Source organism: Eptatretus burgeri, chromosome 8 (assembly GCF_056783735.1).
Source record: "Eptatretus burgeri isolate ZD-2024b chromosome 8, Ebu_testis_v1, whole genome shotgun sequence".
Lineage (NCBI taxonomy): Eukaryota > Metazoa > Chordata > Myxini > Myxiniformes > Myxinidae > Eptatretus > Eptatretus burgeri.
The window spans coordinates 70,372,574-70,393,179 of NC_140968.1; the positions used below are offsets into that span (position 1 = coordinate 70,372,574).

General features: G+C 48.1%; 1 protein-coding gene across 3 annotated transcripts in view; it reads right to left on the minus strand.

The window, feature by feature from the left end:
- The window catches only part of LOC147021997 (uncharacterized), a 34,208-nt gene that overhangs the window by 4,742 nt on the left and 8,860 nt on the right, over positions 1 to 20,606 (minus strand). For 2 of the 3 annotated variants that reach the window (XM_085892511.1, XM_085892510.1), the window contains exon 3: positions 6,904 to 7,105. In XM_085892511.1, coding sequence (XP_085748637.1) covers positions 6,904 to 7,105 — 202 coding nt within the window. Of the gene's footprint in view, positions 1 to 6,903; positions 7,106 to 19,505; positions 19,973 to 20,606 lie in introns of those variants that run through there. The other variant, XM_085892509.1, reaches the window with a different exon arrangement.

Below are 20,606 nucleotides of genomic sequence, written 5' to 3' on the forward strand. Positions count from 1 at the left end.
TGACAGGGAACGTGGCTGGCTGCTCACACGCAGTCCAAGGCCTTCCCTTTTGAACTGAACGCAGTGAACCACAACGGTGCATGGGCCGCACAAACGTAGTCTCCGTGCCAGCTCAAGTGGCACACGCAATGAGCACAACGAATGGATGCATGAACGGTTTGAACTGAATGCAGTGAACCACAACGGTGCATGGGCTGCACAAACGCAGTCTCCGTGCCAGCTCAAGTGGCACACGCAATGAGCACAACGAATGAATGGATGATTGGATGGACGCAAAACACGGTGCACGGGCTGCCACTGCAGGCCCGTGTTGTAGCTGCCAACAGGGCAGTTCTCGCAGCTTGCAAACTGTTGCCTTGATCCTGGCGCACATGGAAATGAACAGGGGGGGCAAAGCAAAAATTGAACGGGGCTGGTGAACGTGGGCAGTGGGCATGGCATGGCAAAGGTGAGCAGGCAAACACAGCCCGCCGAAGAAGGCCGCTGCAGGCAAACACAGCCGGCAGATGAACTGGCCGGCACAGGCCTTGAAGTACCACAGCTGCAGATGAAGTGGCCGGCACAGGCCTTGAAGCAAAACACGGCCAGCCGATGGCACAGGCCTTGCAGCAAAACAACAGCTGCCGATGAAGTTGGCCGGCCTCCGCCTCGAAGAAAAACACGGCCAGCCGATGGAGTTGGCTAGCCTTTGCCGTTCAGTGGAGGTTGGTGGAGGGAGTGCGGTGGTGCTGGCCACTTGGAAGGCGGGCTCGGACCTATCGCCTTTGCCTGTCACTGTACATACCCACTCCCTTAATTTGTCAAACCCCAATTTAGCCCCAACTTATTTTTTTTCTGTTGTTTTTATTTTTACTTCCCCACTATAAATCGTCCCCTAACCCCCTTTATCGTCCTTGTTCGGCTAACCTATCCTGTCACCTAGCCTACTCCCAACCCCTACGTTCCCTTCCCGGAGGGGAACAAGGGAGAGCTAACGTCCTGTGCTGAGGCCCAACGAAGCCTCAGGATGGCCTCCCCAGAGTTCAGCGATCTATAACCAAAGTGGGTCCAGCGGCCCACAACGACAGCGAGGGGATGGATGGTGCGGAGGGGTACATCTCCTAATCTACCCTAACCATTTAACTGTTAAACTACCCCGGGGCTTTCAACAAGTGCCTCTCGCTTAAACTATTGGTTCTAACAACCCAGATTCCCGTCGCCTGTGTTGGTGTCCTCACAATTTCGGGCCTCGCCCCCCAATTTTCTCTCCGTGCCCTCACACGGTCTCCTGGCTGGGACACGTGGCTCCCTTTGGCAGGCACGACCCTCTGCCGATTCTCCCGCTATGGCACCCCCGGGCACTATACTGCCTCCGAGCCTACCAGCTCCCTAACACCCAGGGAGTGCCCCCATGGCACCTCCCTGAAACGCACAAGTGGCAGGCCGGCCTGCCGGGCCCCTTTCCGAGGGTCACCCGTGCCCACAACCCTGCCCACGCGGCTAATGGCGCCCCGGGCCCCCGCACCAAGCAGGCGCACCCGTGCCCACCACTCTATCCCGGCCCCCCACGGGCCCAGCCTTCCCTACCGCGGCCGACCAGCCTGGTGCCCGGGGTACCCACTCGGCGATACTCACCTTTCGCAGCCACGCTCCCAAGCCCGTCAACAGGGCTCCTGCACCTCAAATGGGTCTCGAGCCTACTTTCCCACCAACAGCAAAACGACCTCCATTTTCAATTTGACTAACCCAGCTAACTCACTTTACTCTGACCCCGGGGTCCCTTGGGCGGGAGTCACTCCTCCCCCCAATCACTCATCGCACCATGCATTCCCCATTCGCTCCATACACACAGACCCGCTGGCCTCACTCACTCAACATGTACACGCACTCACCTCACAACCCACAACTCTTCAACACACACACCGCTGAACTCTGCCATCCTTCTATCTGCATCCCCTAACTAACTCGTGCTCCCACGTCGTCCCTTAAACTATAGCACGTTCCTTTTAACACTACGTAGCTAAGCTACGTCCCCTCTACACATCCACAAGTCTGTCACTGTCTTCAAATAAATCATTTTATTTCCCAACCTAAATCTGGCTACAATCCCTCTAACTAATCCATTCCACGGACTCCATGAGGACTTACCCCTGCCCCATGAAGTCGGTCTAACTAAGCTAACCCTTCCCCCTAACTAGTTTTCATCCTGTGCCCAGATAAGGGGGTCTTCCACCCCTCGCCCAGGAATCCTGTGCACCCGAAAGTGAGGCTTGCTGTCTTTTTTTTTTCTTTTCATGCGCAGCACCTGCGCGGCAACTCAGAGCTCGCGCACTTTGCACCTGGCCGTGACGTCATGCAGCTGCACGTGTACCTCGTCCCTCCTTGGACGGTACCATCCAGCCGGGATACCCCTCCTGCCGGATTCCAACCACACGTGCAGCCATGACGTCACCGTGCGCATAAAAAAAACACAAGCCCCACGTCTCGAGGGGTTCCCCACGCGAACACGTGTGCTTTTGCCCGTTGGAGCTTAACACACACGATCGCGTGGAGAACCCGTCCGGTCCAAATCCATTTACCTGCCTAAACTTTGTCCGTCCGCGGGATCGGCAAATCCACCGCGTGCGTTTCCGGACCGGGACTTCACTCTCGCAAGCGAGCACGTGGTGGTCTCGTGCGTTGCACAGCACGGACCGCGTGCTCACTGCTGGGTGAACCCGGCACGGTCCCCGAAATAGCTACAGCCGCTACACAGCTTTCTCTCCTCTGTCGCCGTCTCCGTCTCCATTCCACACACGCATACCTGCGTGTTACGACGCACACAGTCCACTCCATCACATTCACACGGGGAGACGCGGCTGCGTGCTCCCGCATGCCGACCGACATCTCCCTCTCATACCGCTCTCTCACACACACGGCCTCCCTGGCACACAGCGACCTTGCACACGGCCGTTCACTCACGCGTGCCTCACGACTCACACAAACCATACTACTCACACACGCGGGGGCACTCACCCGCGGTGCCTCACTCATACACCGTGCCTCACTCACACACGCGGGGGAACTCACCCGCGGTGCCTCACTCACACTCCGTGCCTCACTCACACACGCGGGAGCACTCACCCGCGGTGCCTCATCCACACTCCGTGCCTCACTCACACACGCGGGGGAACTCACGCGCGGTGCCTCACTCATACAGGCCGTTTCACTCACACCCACGGCCTCTACCACACACGGTGCCTCATCCACACACGGCGTGCTGGGAAGCACACACTCCGGCACCATCGCCACCATACCACTCACACACGGGGTCGCTTCCACACACGGGGACGCACTCACACCTTGCACCACACACACAGGGACAACCACACTGGGGATTCGTGTCCCCACAAGGGTCTCCGGGGCCTCTATACCCCCCAAGCTCTCCGTGCACTCGTTCACAGCACCCGTCCTCTCAACCTCGCAAAGCACGACCGAACTCACCTGGTCGTGACTCGCCTCAAGGGGGCATACTCCCTCCCCTCGTTCCTGGAGGAGGCCATCCAGGTGCTCGCACTGGGTGCCTACCCAATCCGCCAGCTCACCCCCATTGTCCTCCACTACCTCCGTGTGTGTGTGTGCGTCACTTACCCCGTCTTCCTCGTGTAGTCTCTCCTCTATGGTTCCCTTCCCGGCTACCGTCACTGCCAACTCTTCACCCTTTACCTCCCTTGTCTCCACTATTATTATTTCCTTTGTCACGGCCTTCATGCCCGCCTGCAGGCTTCGGCCCATGTTCTGCGTCTCACCCCGGAACTTTTTCATTTCCTCCTTCATGTTTGTTTCCATTCCGTTTATTTGCTTGTTCATTTCGTTTTTCATTTCATTTGTATTTGTATCCATCTTTTCGTTCATGCCTTTCATTTCGTTTGTATTTGTATCCATCGTCGTTTTCACTTCATTCATTTGCTTGTTCATGTCTTTCATTTCATTTGTATTTGTATCCATCTTTTCTGTCATTGCCGCCAGCATGGCTATAGCTGGGCCATGTTGGATGCACTCAGCTGAGCCGTTTCGGCGAGGGTTGAGAAGGGTTTTGGTGGAGAGGGGGGGAGGTGTCATACACTGCGGCCGCTGCCGCTCCCATTTCGGGCTCTGGGTTCAGTTGGGCGAGTCCGTGTTCCTGCACAATCAACATTTCCTGCTCGAGGATTCCATCCTGGACCATGGATCCTACACATTCTACATCCATTTCTAATACCCCCGGCTCCCGCTCGCCTTGAGACGCCATCTTGCTTCTCGTGAAGGGTTAATTTGCTCGCTCGTAATTTGGAGGGAATCGGGGGTCGCTTCTCTCACCCCTGGACCGATTCCCGTGAATTTGGCCGGAGACAGGGAGAGCCTGTTTTCCTGTTCTCCGATACCAGTGCCGCGAGGGCGATGAATTTGTATCCCACTTCTGACACCAGTGTTGCGGTCTTCGGCGCCCGCCGGCGGGCGGACGGCCACGTAACTCGAATCCCGGCACGTCGGCCCCCGGACGGACAATCCAGTCGTGACCCTCTCGGACTAACGCCGGGAACCAGTCACGGGTGGACCTTTCGGTCTCACCGCGATCGAGCCAATCAGCCCCGCGTGGGATAGGGTTGCTCGCCAAATTCGACCTGCCTAAGTACCCACGCGGAGGGTAGACCGGGCGATCGCACCTCGCCGCAGGTCGACCGGACACGGGCCACTTAAGCGACCCGTTCCGTACTATCGGGATAACCGAGCGGTGTTATCGTCGACCTCGACGGTTTGATTAATTATCGGGCGTATTCAGCCCACTACCAACCCTTTACGTGAAGCAAGATGGGGATTCAATAGAGGAAAAGACGAAGCGAAGCGGGAGACAATTCAACAATAAAGCACATTTATTCGCCGCACACGGGAAGCACACAAATACAATTCCACCAAAAGCACACAAAAAAAGAAAACACAATTCCATTTACACAAAAAGCAAATATAAAAGTGAAAACACAGTGCAGAGCTAATACCGACTACCGAGCACACGGCAACACTTATACAATTCTACCTCACAGACGGCGCCGACAACACATACCCAAAACCAAGGAAAAGAAATGCCCCAAGAATGAGGCGGGCCTGAGGCCGAGACCGGGTCGCGCCTACCCGTCTGGTGATGAGACGCGGAGCGGCGATGGCGCCGCACTCCGCGGGCCTCGCGGACAGTGCCTGGCAGGGGGTGGGAAAAGGGGCCCCCTTGGTCGCACTATCTCAGCGCGGGGGGAAACAGGAGGGGGTTGCTGATGCTCGGGGTATAGAGGATCTTTATTATCCCTGGTGTGCGTCTCCACCTCGGCCAGGTCGCGCTGCCGGCCTCCCTCGGGCGTGCAGCTCCTGGCACCGACGCGAGCACCCCCTCGTCTGCCTTCGCCGCTGCCGCCTCTCCGCCTCTGGACTCTCCACCCTGGACTCTTCTTTGGGCTCCCCTCGTTCGACTCTCTTCAGCTTCTCCAGCTACTGCAGGCTTCGGGCTCCAGACTTCCACACTCGACTCTCCACCCTCCGACTCCTTCTCCTTCTGCTGACTGACGAACACCGTCCTTTTATCCCCCCCGTAGCTTTGCCTTTGACCCCCTCCCTTTGACCTTTCACCTCGCTCCCCATTGGCCCGAGAGAAAGTGGGCGTGAAGGCTTTTTGATCCACAAATTTGCATATATCGATTGTTCTGGAGGCGGGGCCAAATCGCCCCTCGCTCACCGATTGGACGGCAAAAAGTGGGCGTGTGTCGTTTTTGATCCGTTTTTGAAGCACAAAATCCGTGATTTTGTCCACGCTGTTCAACGTGCGCCCTGCACGAGTCCAACACCGGTACCCACAGCGGGGCAAGAACGGTGGCGATGCTACGGTTGCGAGGTGTGACGTGAAGGTCGTGGCGGTTGTGGTGAAGCGGTGTTGTGGTTGGTGGTTGATGTTGTGGTTGTGGTGGTAATCATGGCGGTTGGTCCAAAATAAAGATAGTAAAAGAAAAACGGCTATCCTGAAGAGTCGCAGCTCGCATAAATGACATGTATTCCCACTAGACAACGGGTTTGGGCCTAACTACACATGCACTTACCGAGATACCTCACCTAAGGGACCTGAATGGTGGTTTGCGAATTTGGTAACCACAACACTATGATTGTTTGTCCATACTCTATCCTTTTTAAACGCTGAGCATTGGGTAAGGAAGCAGCACCTACCATTTATGAAGTGTTTCGTGCAACTCGGTAGGGATTTGAACTGCTCCAGCAGATGCTCTAACCATTATGACACTGAATCTGGTCAACTTGGTGGTGTAATCAATAGAGCGTTAAATGGTAAAACACTGCGTACATACATCTTGCTGACAAATTATTTGATTGAGATGTGGATTGAGATATTTGATTGAGATTGAGATGAGATGAGATGCAAGATGGCCGAAAGTTTTTAAAGGGTCACGCACAACTGAGCTGTGTCGCCTGGGTTTGAATCTCGACCCAGCTAAAAAGCAGGCAGGGCGAGGCAGGCAGGGAGAAGATAGATGTTTAACCGAGCGTCCCATCTGTCAGCATTAGTTGGTGGACATTAAAGATCCCATGGTGTCCTTCTTGAAGAATAGGCGAGCTATCACCAGCACCCTGGCCAAATTCCAAATTCGGGCCCTAACCTTCAGAAGGTGTTGCATCACGGGCATAGCCACACCCTCAGACAATGATGCCACTCACAGGCATGTGCTGAATACAAAATAAGAAGAACAAATGTGGTTTTGAATATAAAGTCTTTTAAAAATAAATTTCAACATAACAAAGAGAGGGAGGAATCAAGGTTTATATTGAAATACAGTAGATGTCTTCATTTGTCAACAGAAAATGTTACATCACAGTCTCCAAATAAACCACATTTGATAAACTTTCTCTGTATACCTTTTTGTCTGAAAAGGCGCCTTGTAGTGCGAGCAGATAATCCCTGCCTGACAAGACCGACTTGCTGTTCACACTGGCTGGTGGATGGCACTGTGACTGGTGAGTACTTTGGTGTTTCGTCAATGTAGGTTTGTTCTGTGAAACTGCCTTTCGCCAACAGTCTTCGTTCCACTTTTGAAGAAGTATTTAGCAATGGCTCACTCTGTGGAATAAAAGTAAAAATAATTATTGATGTCCACAATCATATATTACACGTAATCGTTGGCAAGTAATGCCAACCACTATAACCAACTGGGTGACTCAAGTGTTGGATCCTTGCAATTTAGATGATGTCATCTTATTGGTGAATGCATGAAACCTGTAAAATCAGTTGATGCCATATTGGAATAATGTTGAAACGGTAAAAGCTGAAAAGACATTATTTGCAGACAATGAACTACTCCTATAATAAACACACTATGTACAAAAAAAACACCATCCACATCATCTGGCTGTAAACATGTTACAAAATTGAAGTCAAAGCTGAGAACTGGAATAATGCCTCTTCAGAAAAGCCAATCAGCCTCAGGCAGGTCACCATCAAAGACGGCTTCTCACCAAAAACCCACGATAGACATGGGACATGGCAGAACTGCGGTTTGGATGGTGAACACAGGAAACGACGGAACACAGAACACAGGAAATGGGCAGCCAGAACAAGGAAAGTGCACACGACATGTAAGAACACTTTAAAAGTTTTCTCACGTCATGATCAAACTTTGGTACATCACAAGTGATGAAGTTTGTCGGGAAGTTTCATCAGAATTGCATGTGTTGTTTCTGAGAAGAAAGCAAATACCCCGATTAATTTTTTTTTTCATGCCATGAACAAACTTTGGTACATACATGGTGAGTTCCCCTCATGGAGTTATATCTGTTGCAATTTCGTTCAGCAATATTTCCTCTTCCCTCATATCAGTGGACAGGGAAATGTGTTGTGTTTGTGTAGCAGATTCAAACCACCTTTGTCATTCTTATCTTTCTAAATTCCTTTTCTTCTTGTCAATCTATGTCTCTGTCTCTCTCCCCCTTCCCTTCCCACACCTCTTTACAGTGCATCCGTACAGACATTTGCAACATACAACATTACACCTCACAAAAGCCACATTGTAACTCACCACAAATTAAAGCCAGCGCATCATGAAGTGCATCATGTTGCAAACCAGGATTGTGAATCTCGACAAGTAAGCAAGAGCAGAACAAAGCACCACAGATGGGTGAGCTGGGGCTTGAGCTTTATTGCCGAACCATGGGCTCGGCCAATGAGTGCAGCATGACAACAGGAGCACATCAATGGGGAGACAGCACTGCCAAAGCTCAAGTCATGCTCAAGGGGGTGGGTACCAGAATCATGCCTCCCTTTGGAGCTTTACAAGCATGAGAATTCCAAGACTTGGGGCTGGTATGTGTCTTGGTAAAGTCAAGGAGCTGAGGTGGAGCCTCTGCAGAAAAGAGCATTGGCGAGAACGAATGGGCTGGTGCTGTGGTGCAGAGTTGACGAGTCGCGGAGTTTCCCTGGACATGCCGGCCGACACACTGACTCAACTCACACTCTCTTTCTCTTTCTGTCTCTACTTTGTTACTCTATTTGTTCACTTGGAACGCACAAAGAATATTCAATGATGACATCCTCGACTCATTCAGGGCAGGGTTACTGACTCATATTCAGGATTTCCTCTGTCGCACCACAAACATTCACCTGCACTTTTCCCCACATGGCGCACACGATACCCCCCCCCCCTTTTCTTTCTCCCCCCTCCCTGTTTCACGTTGAGACCAACAAAAGCCAACAGGCTTATGTCGGGCGAGCAAGGGGTCAGAAACAAGCCCAATCTTCTTCTCTCTTTGCTAACACCGTTCCTTATCTTGTTTCCTGTTGTGGTGAGGTGCCTACGTGTGTAGAAACGTGTTACGATGACTGACTAAGTGGGCATTTGTGTTTAAGCAGTAAGGTGTTTCTCTTGTGAACTGCTTTGCCAATAAATATGTGTCCGTTTGATCTTTAAAAACTTTGCAAACTGCCCGATCATCTTTTCTCCATTTGGTTAGACTGTAGTGTGTCCAAGTGACAGGAAAATCTGCCCTGCTGTTCTGTTATGGTTAGTTATTAGCCAACGTCCACTGACGGTACCATTCTGATTGACAGGAATGGGGTATAGAGAGCAGGCCTTATCTGGGGGGATTAAGTCACTGGGAAGGTAAAGCGGGAATTGGACATGAGGACCCAACTAAATTAATCATCTCAGACGGCATCTGTGGTTGCTTAGAAACCCATCGTGCCGCAGAGTTATTATCTTTCTCGGCTTCAGGGTCACCGGCTGGGAAGTGTGTCCATGTACTGTACTCGTGACCCCCAAATGCATAGCAATGCATGTATATATATATATATATATATATATATATATATATATATATATATATATATATATATATATATATATATACACACATATATATGTATATATACACACACATATATATATATATATATATATATATATTATATACCACCAGTCAAAAGTTTTAGAACACCCCCATTTTTCCAGTTTTTACTGAAATTTAAGCAGTTTAATGTTTCAATGTGTTCTGAAATTAAAGCATAGAACAAATAAACAATTGCAGATAAAAAAGAAATCATGGAATCGTTTTGTTGAGCAAAGTTTAATCAAAATCATTAACCCGTCAAAGTAGCCACCTTTTGCAGATAAAACAGCCGAACATAATCGTGGCATTCTTTCGACAATGGAAATCAAATATTGTTCAGAAAGTTCTTCCCAACACTGTTGCAGTTCCCACAAATGTGTTGCACTTGTTGGTTGCTTTTCCACCCTTCTGTCCAGTTCATCCCAAACCAGCTCAATGGGGTTTAAGTCTGAAGACTGTGCTGGCCATTCCATGATTTGAAGCCCACCATCTTGTTCTTTTCTTCTCAGGTAGTTCTGACATAGCCTGGAGGTATGTTTTCGGTCGTTATCTTGCTGGAGGATGAACCCCTGACATGCATGGTGCTGCAAAATGCTGTGGTAGCCCGTTTGGTTCAGGGTGCCCATCACTTTGTGCAAGTCGCCGATTCTGGATCCAGAAAAAAGAGCCCCAGATCATCACGCTTCCTCCTCCATGTTTGAAAGTTGGTGTCACACACTGGGGAACCATCCTTTCGCCTACTCGACGGCGTACAAAAACCCTGCGTGACGAACCTAATATTTCAAATTTTGATTCATCGGTCCATCAGACCTTCTTCGAGTTTTCAGTAGTCCACTGGCAGTGCTTCATGGCACAGGCAAGCCTCTTTTTCTTATTTTGCCATCTGAGCAATGGCTTTCTTACTGCTACTCGACCTGTCCAACCTGCAGCTCGAAGTCTTCTCTTCACAGTTGAAACTGAGACCTCCTTACTTTGACCAGTGTTTAGCTATGCTTGAAGGTGTTGTCCTGTGAGCCGCCTATCACGCAAATTTGTTGACTCTCAGAAACTTTTCTTCTCATTGTGTTGTGGCTTTGGGTCTGCCAGACTTCTTCCTGTCAGAGTTTCCTCCAGTTTCCAAGTGCTTTTTGATGGTGTAGGAAACTGTACTCACTGATACCTTGGCTTCTTTGCAATTTATCCAAGGGAGAGACCTACACTTTTCAGGGTTATAATGGTCTGTCTGTCTTCCTTTGTTAATTGTCTTTTTCTCGCCATTATGATAGCCATATACTACTTCCTGCAGTGCAATATTGTCCAAATAATGCATCAGAGGGTGTAGCAACACAGTCTGTTCCAACACTGCTTTTATCCAGACAGAGGGTTTGTAACTAATCAACAAAAGTTGGGACACCTGTTGGAATTGTTTGCATCAACTTTCAAGGCTTAATTTACTTCCATTGCTGCAGAACAGCTGCAGTTGCCAACCCATTACTTGTTCCCTGAAAAGGCCTTTTTTAACAACTGAAGTTTGCATTATTTTTCAGTTTTTGGTAACCTAATCTTTTTTATTATCCTCTGGCAGTTTCCTGCTTCATTTTGTACCATTTCAGGTTATTCACTGGACTTGAACTGCTTAAATTTCAGTTAAAACTGGAACAATGCAGGTGTTCTAAAACTCTCAACCGGTTGTGCATATATATATATATATATATATATATATATATATATATATATATATATATATATATATATATATATATATATATATATATATATTGTTGCAAATTCGCAACCGCAGGTGAGCGATCGGCCGCTCGACTCGAATGGCGGCCGCCTCGCCCACCGGAACGGACAATTCTGTCGTGACCCTCCGGGAACTATCGCCCCGAGCCAGTCACGGGTGCGCCTTTCGACCTCACCACGATCGTGCCAATCGGCCACCCATGTAGGATAGGGTTGTTCGCCAAAATCGACCTACCTAAGTACTCACGCGGATGGTAAACCGGGCGATCGTACCTCACCGCAGGTCAACTCCGGACACGAATCGCTTAAGCGGTCCATTCCGTGCTATTGGGATAACCGAGCAGTGTTATCGTCGGCTTCGACGGTTCCGATTAATTATCGGGTGTATTAAGCCCACTACGAACCCTTTACGTGAAGCAACATGGAGATTCAAACGAAGGAAAGGACGCAGCGAAACGGGGAACAATTCAACATAATGCACTTTATTTACACGACACACGGAGAGCACACATATACAGCCAAACAGTCAGAATGCACATATATCAATTTAAAACAAAACAATAATGCAGAGCTACGACCGAATACGGAAACACACGGCAACACTTATACAGTTTTACTTTACAAGACACGGCGCCACAAGATCCATACAAAAACCCCGAAAAGAAAAAGGTGACTTTCCTTTTGGGCCGTCGAGTCCCTCTCTGACGTCCGTCGACGTGGTCCCACCTGGCCGCGACTCCGTGCCCTAGCGTGGTAGGCGAGGCCTCTCCGGCGTGCCTCGCGCTGGCACGTGTTGGCCTCTCGATGCCACGGACGGAGTTTTCGGCGCTATCCCAGCGCGGATAGAAGGGGGGGGAAACGTGGATGCCCGAGGTCGGGAGGGGGGAATGGCGGACACTCCTTCCCGCCAGCGGGGTCTTGGAACTGCACCACAGCAGACCAGGCCAGCGGCCACCAGCAAGAGAAGAGGACAAGCGAGCCAGAAGACAGGAAGAGGGCAAGAGCAACCACAAAACCGCTCTGCCCGTGTCCGACTATTTATATCCCGGAGCTCCGCCCTGTTGCTCCGCCCCGTTCTTTGCTCCACCCTCCTTCGAGGCACTTCGAGAAAGGTCTCGAAGAGGGGCGTTCCTCCTCCCTGGCCGCGTCACACCGCGCATCCACCAATCGGGCGCCAGCTGCCCCACCCCGCTTCTCCTCCCTCACACCAAGCACGGAGAAGAATGGTGCGAAAAACAGGCGGGAAAAGCCCACCGAGCGTCCTTGTTGGTTTTTGTTTGAAATAAAAGAAAGAGAAAGAAAAAAGACTGACTCAAAGCGTTGCAGCCCAAATGAATCACATTAATCCCTCTAAACAATGGGTTTGGGGCCAACTACACATGTACTTAAGAGATACCTCACCTACGGGACCTGGATGGTGGTTTGTGAATTTCCACAGCCGTAACACTATATATATATATATATATATATATATATATATATATATATATATATATATATATATATATATCCATACATATGTACACACATATGGTATATATATATATATATATATATATACATATATACATATATATACAGGGTGAGTCAGAAGTTGCGCCCGATTTCTGTCAGTTGATTGTTTGCCATTTGTATTACAGTGTACAAGAAGGTAGAAATAATTGAATGATATGTTTATCTAACCATTTATTCAAGAAAAAATTATTATGGAACTGTACCAAGCTGTTTTACTTGCAATTTTCAAAGTGCCCTCCCTCATGATCAAGGCACAATTATAGCCGAGCAGGCACAGAGCGGCACACACGTCTGCAGAGTTCGATATCAATTTCCTCAAACTTTGCAGTGATTTGAGCCTTCAATTCCTGAATGGTACGAGGCTTTTCACGATAAACAAGGTCTTTCATGAGCCCCCAAGGAAAGAAATCTGGAGGTGTAAGGTCTGGGGAGCGTGCCGGCCACTCGATCGGAACGCAGCGGCCAATCCACTTTCTGGGAAAGTTTTCATCAAGCTACTGACGAACATAACGTCAATAATGAGATGGAGCTCCATCATGCTGGAAATAACAGTCCTGATCTTGTACCCTGGGCCAAAAGAAGGTTTGCAGCATATCCAGGTAAATTTCTGCAGTGACAGATCCCTCAAAGAAAAAGGGTCCAATTATCCCTAATGGAGATATGGCTGCCCAAACTGTCACTCCAGGTAAATTTACCTCTTTCTCAGCTGTCACTCTTGGGTTATTCGCAGCCCAGTAGACACAATTGTATCTGTTAATTGTGCCATTAAGCTCAATTTGGTGCAAATTCAGTAACTTTCCAAACTCGCAGCAATAGCCTGCAAAACAAAATCAAAAATAAATAAATTACAAAAATTAAAAATCTGCAAGACAATTATTAACAACACGACTTCCCAGAAAGAATCTGACAGCCGAAAAAACAGAAATCGGGCGCTACTTTTGACTCACCCTTGTGTGTGTGTATGTGTATGTGTATGTGTATGTGTATGTGTATGTGTATGTGTATGTGTATGTGTATGTGTATGTGTATGTGTATGTGTATGTGTATGTGTATGTGTATGTGTATGTGTGTATGTGTGTATGTGTGTATGTGTGTATGTGTGTGTGTGTGTGTGTGTGTGTGTGTGTGTGTGTGTGTGTGTGTGTGTGTGTGTGTGTGTGTGTGTGTGTGTGTGTGTGTGTGTGTGTGTGTGTGTGTGTGTGTGTGTGTGTGTGTGTGTGTATGTATGTATATATATATATATATATATATCTCTTCTTCTTCTTCTTTCGGCTGCTCCCGTGAGGGGTCGCCACAGCGGATCATCCGTATGATCTGCATAGTGATTTGGCACATGTTTTACGCCGGATGCCCTTCCTGACGCAACCCTGGTCGCCTCTTACAACACAGGGATATGGTACACCTATTTTAACCGGGGTATACACCGGCCCAGTATACTGGTACTCATTTCGCCGACCTCGGAAGGATGACAGGCTGAGTCAACCCCCTGGTGTATTAATTCAGTGGCTCAACGGGGCTTGAACTCAGGACCTCTTGGATCCCAAGCCGCTGCCCTAACCACTGCGCCAACACCAGGTATATATATATATATATATATATATATATATATATATATATATATATATATATATATATATATATATATATATATATATATATATATATATATATATATATATATATATATATATATATTTATATATATCTATATACCTGGTGTTGGCGCAGTGGTTCGGGCAGCGGCTTGGGATCCAAAAGGTCCTGAGTTCAAGCCCCGTTGAGCCACTGAATTAATACACCAGGGGGTTGACTCAGCCTGTCATCCTTCTGAGGTCGGCGAAGTGAGTACCAGTATACTGGGCCGGTGTATACCCCGGTTAAAATAGGTGTACCATATCCCTGTGTCGTAAGAGGCGACCAGGGTTGCGTCAGGAAGGGCATCTGGTGTAAAATATGTGCCAAATCACTATATGGATCATACGGATGATCCGCTGTGGCGACCCCGAACGGGAGCAGCTGAAAGAAGAAGAAGAAGATATATATATATATTGTTGCAGTTCTGAGAACTGCATCCCTCTAAAGCAACAGCAACCATCATACAGCGGTTTCTAGACAGTTATTCCATTGATATACGTTCAGATTGTCCCTTCTCTTTTGTCTAGCGGGACAACGGGACAGTGTGTTGTGTGGATCTCATAGTTCGGTCTGTTTTCACCACTCCAACTTCATTTCTACTCTTCTTTTCTGCTTATTCCTGAGGTAAATCCAAATTCGGGTCCTCGCGGAGGCCAACACATGCGGCACATGCCGCAGCCGGGGAGGGGAATGGGAAAGCCGCGACAACACCACACGAGCATCGACAGCGCAGCTGCGAGGATACAGTGATACCCTCGAAGGATTCTCTGCCACAAGGTCGAGATGATCGTCTGACATTTCCAGTGTGTCATATGTGTCCAGTGTGTCAATACCAGTGTGTCAGTGTGTCAATACAACCTAACAGGTTGTATTGAAAAGGCATACAAATGAATATCTCTTCATGAGGCTGCATGGATGTTGTTTTTCACAACACAGAAGCAAATGACCCAATATCGGCGAGAGCATGACTGGCAGCTTGGTGCCAATAACTACACCATCAGAGGCCGATAATAGAAAAACAACCACCATGCCACGTTGTCCAGGACACAACTGTGCAAGATACAGGCAGCACATTATTTTCAACCCATTTCTGGATTAATTATATCGGCATCCTCTTTTTCCTTCATTTCTCCATCTGATACTCTTACCTCTATTATTTTTCATTCTAATTATTATATCCGATCGTTCCCCTCAATTCCTGACAGACACAGATCGGGGTTGGTCCCGCGCACACGATATCAGAATCTGGCGAATGTGAGCGCTGACCATGTGGGTCATGGCAGATCCACGCGTACTGTATGGAACGTGCTCGATGGCAGGCAAACCCGTTCGCAGCCGTGATACCTTATCATCGCACAGAGCAGGGCAGGGATGGCACACATCTTGTTCTGTTGTGTGCATGGGTTTACCCGAACACCTTACCGTAGGTCCTCACTGGTGGCCGCGGGTGTTCCCCACGGACGGCAGACATCTCCTCACCTCTCCGCCCGACGAAGCCGCGATCAGGCAGAGGTGTGCTGTGCAGTTCGGATAGCTCAGGCCGCGTGCCGCATCGTGGAGCAGGCATTGATCAGCGCTTGAGCGGTATCTACAGTTGTGGTTTTCAGAATGTGGAATGGAGTCTTCCACGGCTCAAAGTACCCACCTTCATTTCAGTAAGAGGTCATGATTCACGGACCAAGCTGTGATGTTTTCTGTTTTCAAAGTTTTGTGCCGAGGGTTCTCTTCAGGATCGTTACTGAGCCCAGGGGACGGCTTCCAACTGCAGTTCGTTTGTAGTGATATTCCCAGCGATGGTTTTTAATATCTCGGTGAGGGAGGTTCTTCTTCTTCATTCCAATGAGGTTCATCATCAGTGGTACAACTTTGGCATTATTCAGCTTCCAGGATCTTTTCACTTCATGCTTGAGATTTTGGTATTTGGTCATTTTTTTATTTCTGCATCGTTAATCCAAAATCACCGGTATTAACACCTCATTTGGCAATGCATTCTTCTCCTTTTTTTGCACCCAAGTATGATATCTGGTCGCAATGCTTTGTTTTTGATGTTCACACCCGGTGGGATCATCAGGTCGTACGTGAGCGGAACTTCAATGTTTTCAGTGATTGCTTTTGGTTCAGTTTCCCACAAATTTTCTGGAATTGGAATATCAACGTTTTTGCAGATGAGACAGGGGATTACTTTACAAAATATGTTGTGTCGTGTGTACAGCTTTTCTGACACGGTCTTTTTTTTGTGTGTGTGCGTGTGTTCGGTCATTATGCGTCACATATTCTCTTTGCTAACCCACCTCCACCCCAGTGTGACCACTCCTCATTTTCATAAATGCCAAGGTGAGCCAATGAAAAAAGCCAATAATTCACAAGGTTTCGGAAAAGCGATGATCATAGAAAACCAAGACGCCAAGGTGAACAAAGAATAGCCAAGATCTTGTGAAAAAAGCCAAGGAGTGGTCACACTGCTCCACCCCTCAGCCGTATTTTTTTTTCTACCTCTCCCCTACCCTTTTCTCTCAATCTGTCCCCTCCTCATAAAATGCAGCAGCCTCCACCATCTATCTATCTATATATATATATATATATATATATATATATATATATATATATATATATATATATATATATATATATATATCTCTCTAGAGATACCAACAAACACGACATAATAGTGACCGAAGCTTTTCGTGCTGCACTCTTCAAGGTAAAAATCGCAGCAAGTGAAGGCAGTGCTTTCAACGCAGGTCTCAATAAGGTGGACGCTGATTGGTTCAATCATAATGACGTCAGGGTTAATACGAATGCCCATTGGTCGGCTCATCATTTTCACCTCGAGCTCCCATTGGCTGGAGCAGAGTTCGTCGATGATTGACATTTGTAACCACATCCTGGAGAGAGGGGGGATGGGTTTCCCCTGAGGTCCATTCACCATTTGTTACCGTACTTCCCTTGATCTTTCCATGCTGAAAGAGACACAGAGATCGTTCAAATTCCTTTTGACGACATAGTATTGGATCGGTGGTAAGGATGAAGGTTGCTTCCAACATACGTAAATGAAACGAGCTCCGACCTCGGCTCAATATCCTGAACATATCTGCATTGTACTGGTCTGCACAGATAGGGTTGGCAACCAGGTGCTGTGCAATGGCAGATGAAGCAGATACAGTGGCTGATGGTTGCTGGATATTTCTACATTCTCGCACTGGTTGTGTTCTAACCCTCACAATCTTTCTTCGAATCACCAAGGGGACGTGTTGTTTGATCCGATCAGCCAATCTTAGTGTTGTGCGGCCCACGTACCGAGCTTCACATCGGCACTTAAACTCATAAATAACATTGCTGGTTTGTGAGGTGGGTAGCACATCCTTGTTGACTGACGTCAGCAAACGGTGAGAGGTAAAGATTACTTGGGGTTGCACAGACAGAAACATGTTGGATACAATATGTTTGATTTGTACTTCAAACCTTCATGGTGATTGCCCTTTCCAGGACATCCTGATATAGACTGGACATTTGTCCGGACCAATCCTCCGATCTTTTGGTGTGTTTAGAAACTTGTGTGTGTATCTCTTAACTATATGCTCAGGATAACCATTCTTACAGAGTATATTCATGATTTTGTCAATTTCAGCTGGAAGATTACAAGGTGAATATTTACCCTGAAGAGTGCAGCACAAAAAGCTTCAGTCACTATTATGTCGTGTTTGTTTGTATCCATATTAAAGTTCTGCAGTACCAAACACACACACATACATACATACATACATACATATATATATATATATATATATATATATATATATATATATATAGTGACGTCCACGGGACTTGAACAGTCCCGCCAACGTAGAATGAGCCGAAACGATGGAGGCGGTTTATTTATTTATAACCCAAACATGGCTCTACCATCGCTCTACCACAAACTACCATCGGTTCTACCATCGGATACATCGCATCTACCATCGGTTCTAATCGCTCTACCGCAAACGGGATGAGGAAGGTGGCACGAGTCACTTTTTACTGAGTTGATGATGTTTATTTGTTTTTATTATTAACCAGAAATAACAAGACTCGGCAAGAAGAGGGATCCGGGGCGATTCAACGGGATGGTGTGGGATCGGGCGTGGGGAAAACACAGACAATTCCAATGAATATACAGATCTCAAACCCTCTAAGGCGCCAAGTACACACACACACACACACACACACACACACACACACACACACACACACACACACACACACACACACACACACACACACACACACACACACACACACACACACACACACACACACACACACACACACACACAAAACGTAGCTATTTCTGGTGGTCAGGCTGGACCGTGGTGTGGACGCAACTGTCCCTGGATTGGCGTCGGACGAGCTGGCCTTGCTCTCTTCAGGGGGGGCAGGAGAAACCGTGGTGCTGTCGACCTCCTGGTCTTGGCCCAAGTCCGCTCACAGCCGCCAGGGAATCAGTTCTGGCGCCAAGTTGCGAGCAGGAGAGGGAGGCAGGTCCACCCGCCGTTCGACCCCGTACTCCGAGTCAGCACAACCCCAGAGCCAACCAAGGTGAAGAACGAGGCTCAGCAAGGCTCCAAGACACGATGAAGAACATGATCGAATCAGCACAACAACAAGCACGCTCTCCGCGCAACAGCCTCCACACCAAAAAAACACGATCTTTTTGTCCCGATCTTCTTCCTCTTCTTTTTCGACCCCGAACAGAACCTTTTTATCCTCCCGTCCTCGTCACTTCCAATCGAGCCGTTTTATTGGCCCACCGCCGTCGCCTTCCGCCAATCATGATCACAGGGCGGAGCCATCCGCAGCACTGTCCTGTGACGTCACGGCCAGCCTCCAGAGAATACCAAAAGGGGTTTACGCAGACACACTTACCCTATCCCGTGTCCCTATCTAATTACGTGACAATTATCATTTCCCCCTTGAAGAAATGAACATTTACTAGACAACTTATCACCACTGAATTGTGACTTATTACATCGAGATCCTGGTAAACTCGAACAGCATGGCATACCTAATTAAACATCCTAATTACCCTTTGAATGCATACCCCCCCCCTCAAACGTAACAATATATATATATACATATATATGTTGTCCCCCAAAATACAACTTTTAAAATACTTTGTTTGATCCTAAAAAAGCAGTAATTTTGTCACTAATGTTTCATTTCTTATTTCAGAGACCCTGAAGTTTATTTTGATACCAAGCAAGCACCACAAAAATGCCAAGACTGACCGTACAACAACGGACGAAAATTGTTGAACTTTGGCACCAGACGAAAAGTGTCATACAGGTGCAACGTCTTCACTCGAGACATTTCGGTATCCACTTGCGCCATGCACCAAACTTTCGGAAAATAAAGTGCACCATCGCAAAGTTTACCAATGTGGGAACCATCTGTGACCTTCACAAGGGTCACAGTGGTCGGAAGAGGACAGGTCGTAGTGAAGAAAATGTGGAAATGGTGAGACTGGCGGTCGTTCAGAGTCCAAAAATATCTATTCGACGAATTTCTGCCGAGACAAACATTCATAAGAGCACCGTTCAGAGGATCCTTTGCCAAGACATTCATGCCTTTCCATACAAAATTCAAACGGAAACGGTGGTAACTGATCAACAGAAATGCAAACGACTAGACTTTGCAAATTGGTTCTCAGGAAAGTTGGAGGAAGACGCAGACTTCCTCAAAAACTTCACATGACGGACGAATGCCATGCTCACTTGTCCGGGGAGGTAAACAAGCAAAAGTTTTGGTACTGGGGAACTGAAAATCCTGGTAATGCATTAACTGAACTGGTGCCTCCATCTGTTCTCAAAGTCACCCTGTGGGTGGCGGTTGGTCGGTATGGGATAATTGGTCCATACTTCTTTGAAGATGACCAGGGACGCACTTGCACGGTAAACCAGAGGAACTATCGCGAAATGATTCAGGAATTCTATCTGCCTGAGCTACGTACTCAGGCCCGTAGGAGAAACGACCTGATCAAGATGAGAACCCAGTGGTTCCAGCAGGATGGGGAACCGCCCCATACAGACAGGGAAACAAGGCGTTTTCTCAACCAACATGTCGAGGGCCGCTTTATCTCCCTCTACGAAGACGTTGAGTGGCCACCGTATTCCCCTGACCTTACTCCTCCAAACTTCTTCTTGTGGGGGTATCTCAAGGACAGGATATATGGAAACCCTCGACCTCAGACTGTTGATCAGATGAAGGAAAACATCCACCGAGAAATCCAGAACATTCCTCAGGAAATGTTTCCAAAAGTGATGGAGAACATGACAACGCGTTTGCAGGCAGTGATCGGACAACGTGGAGCCTACGTCGAACATGTGGTC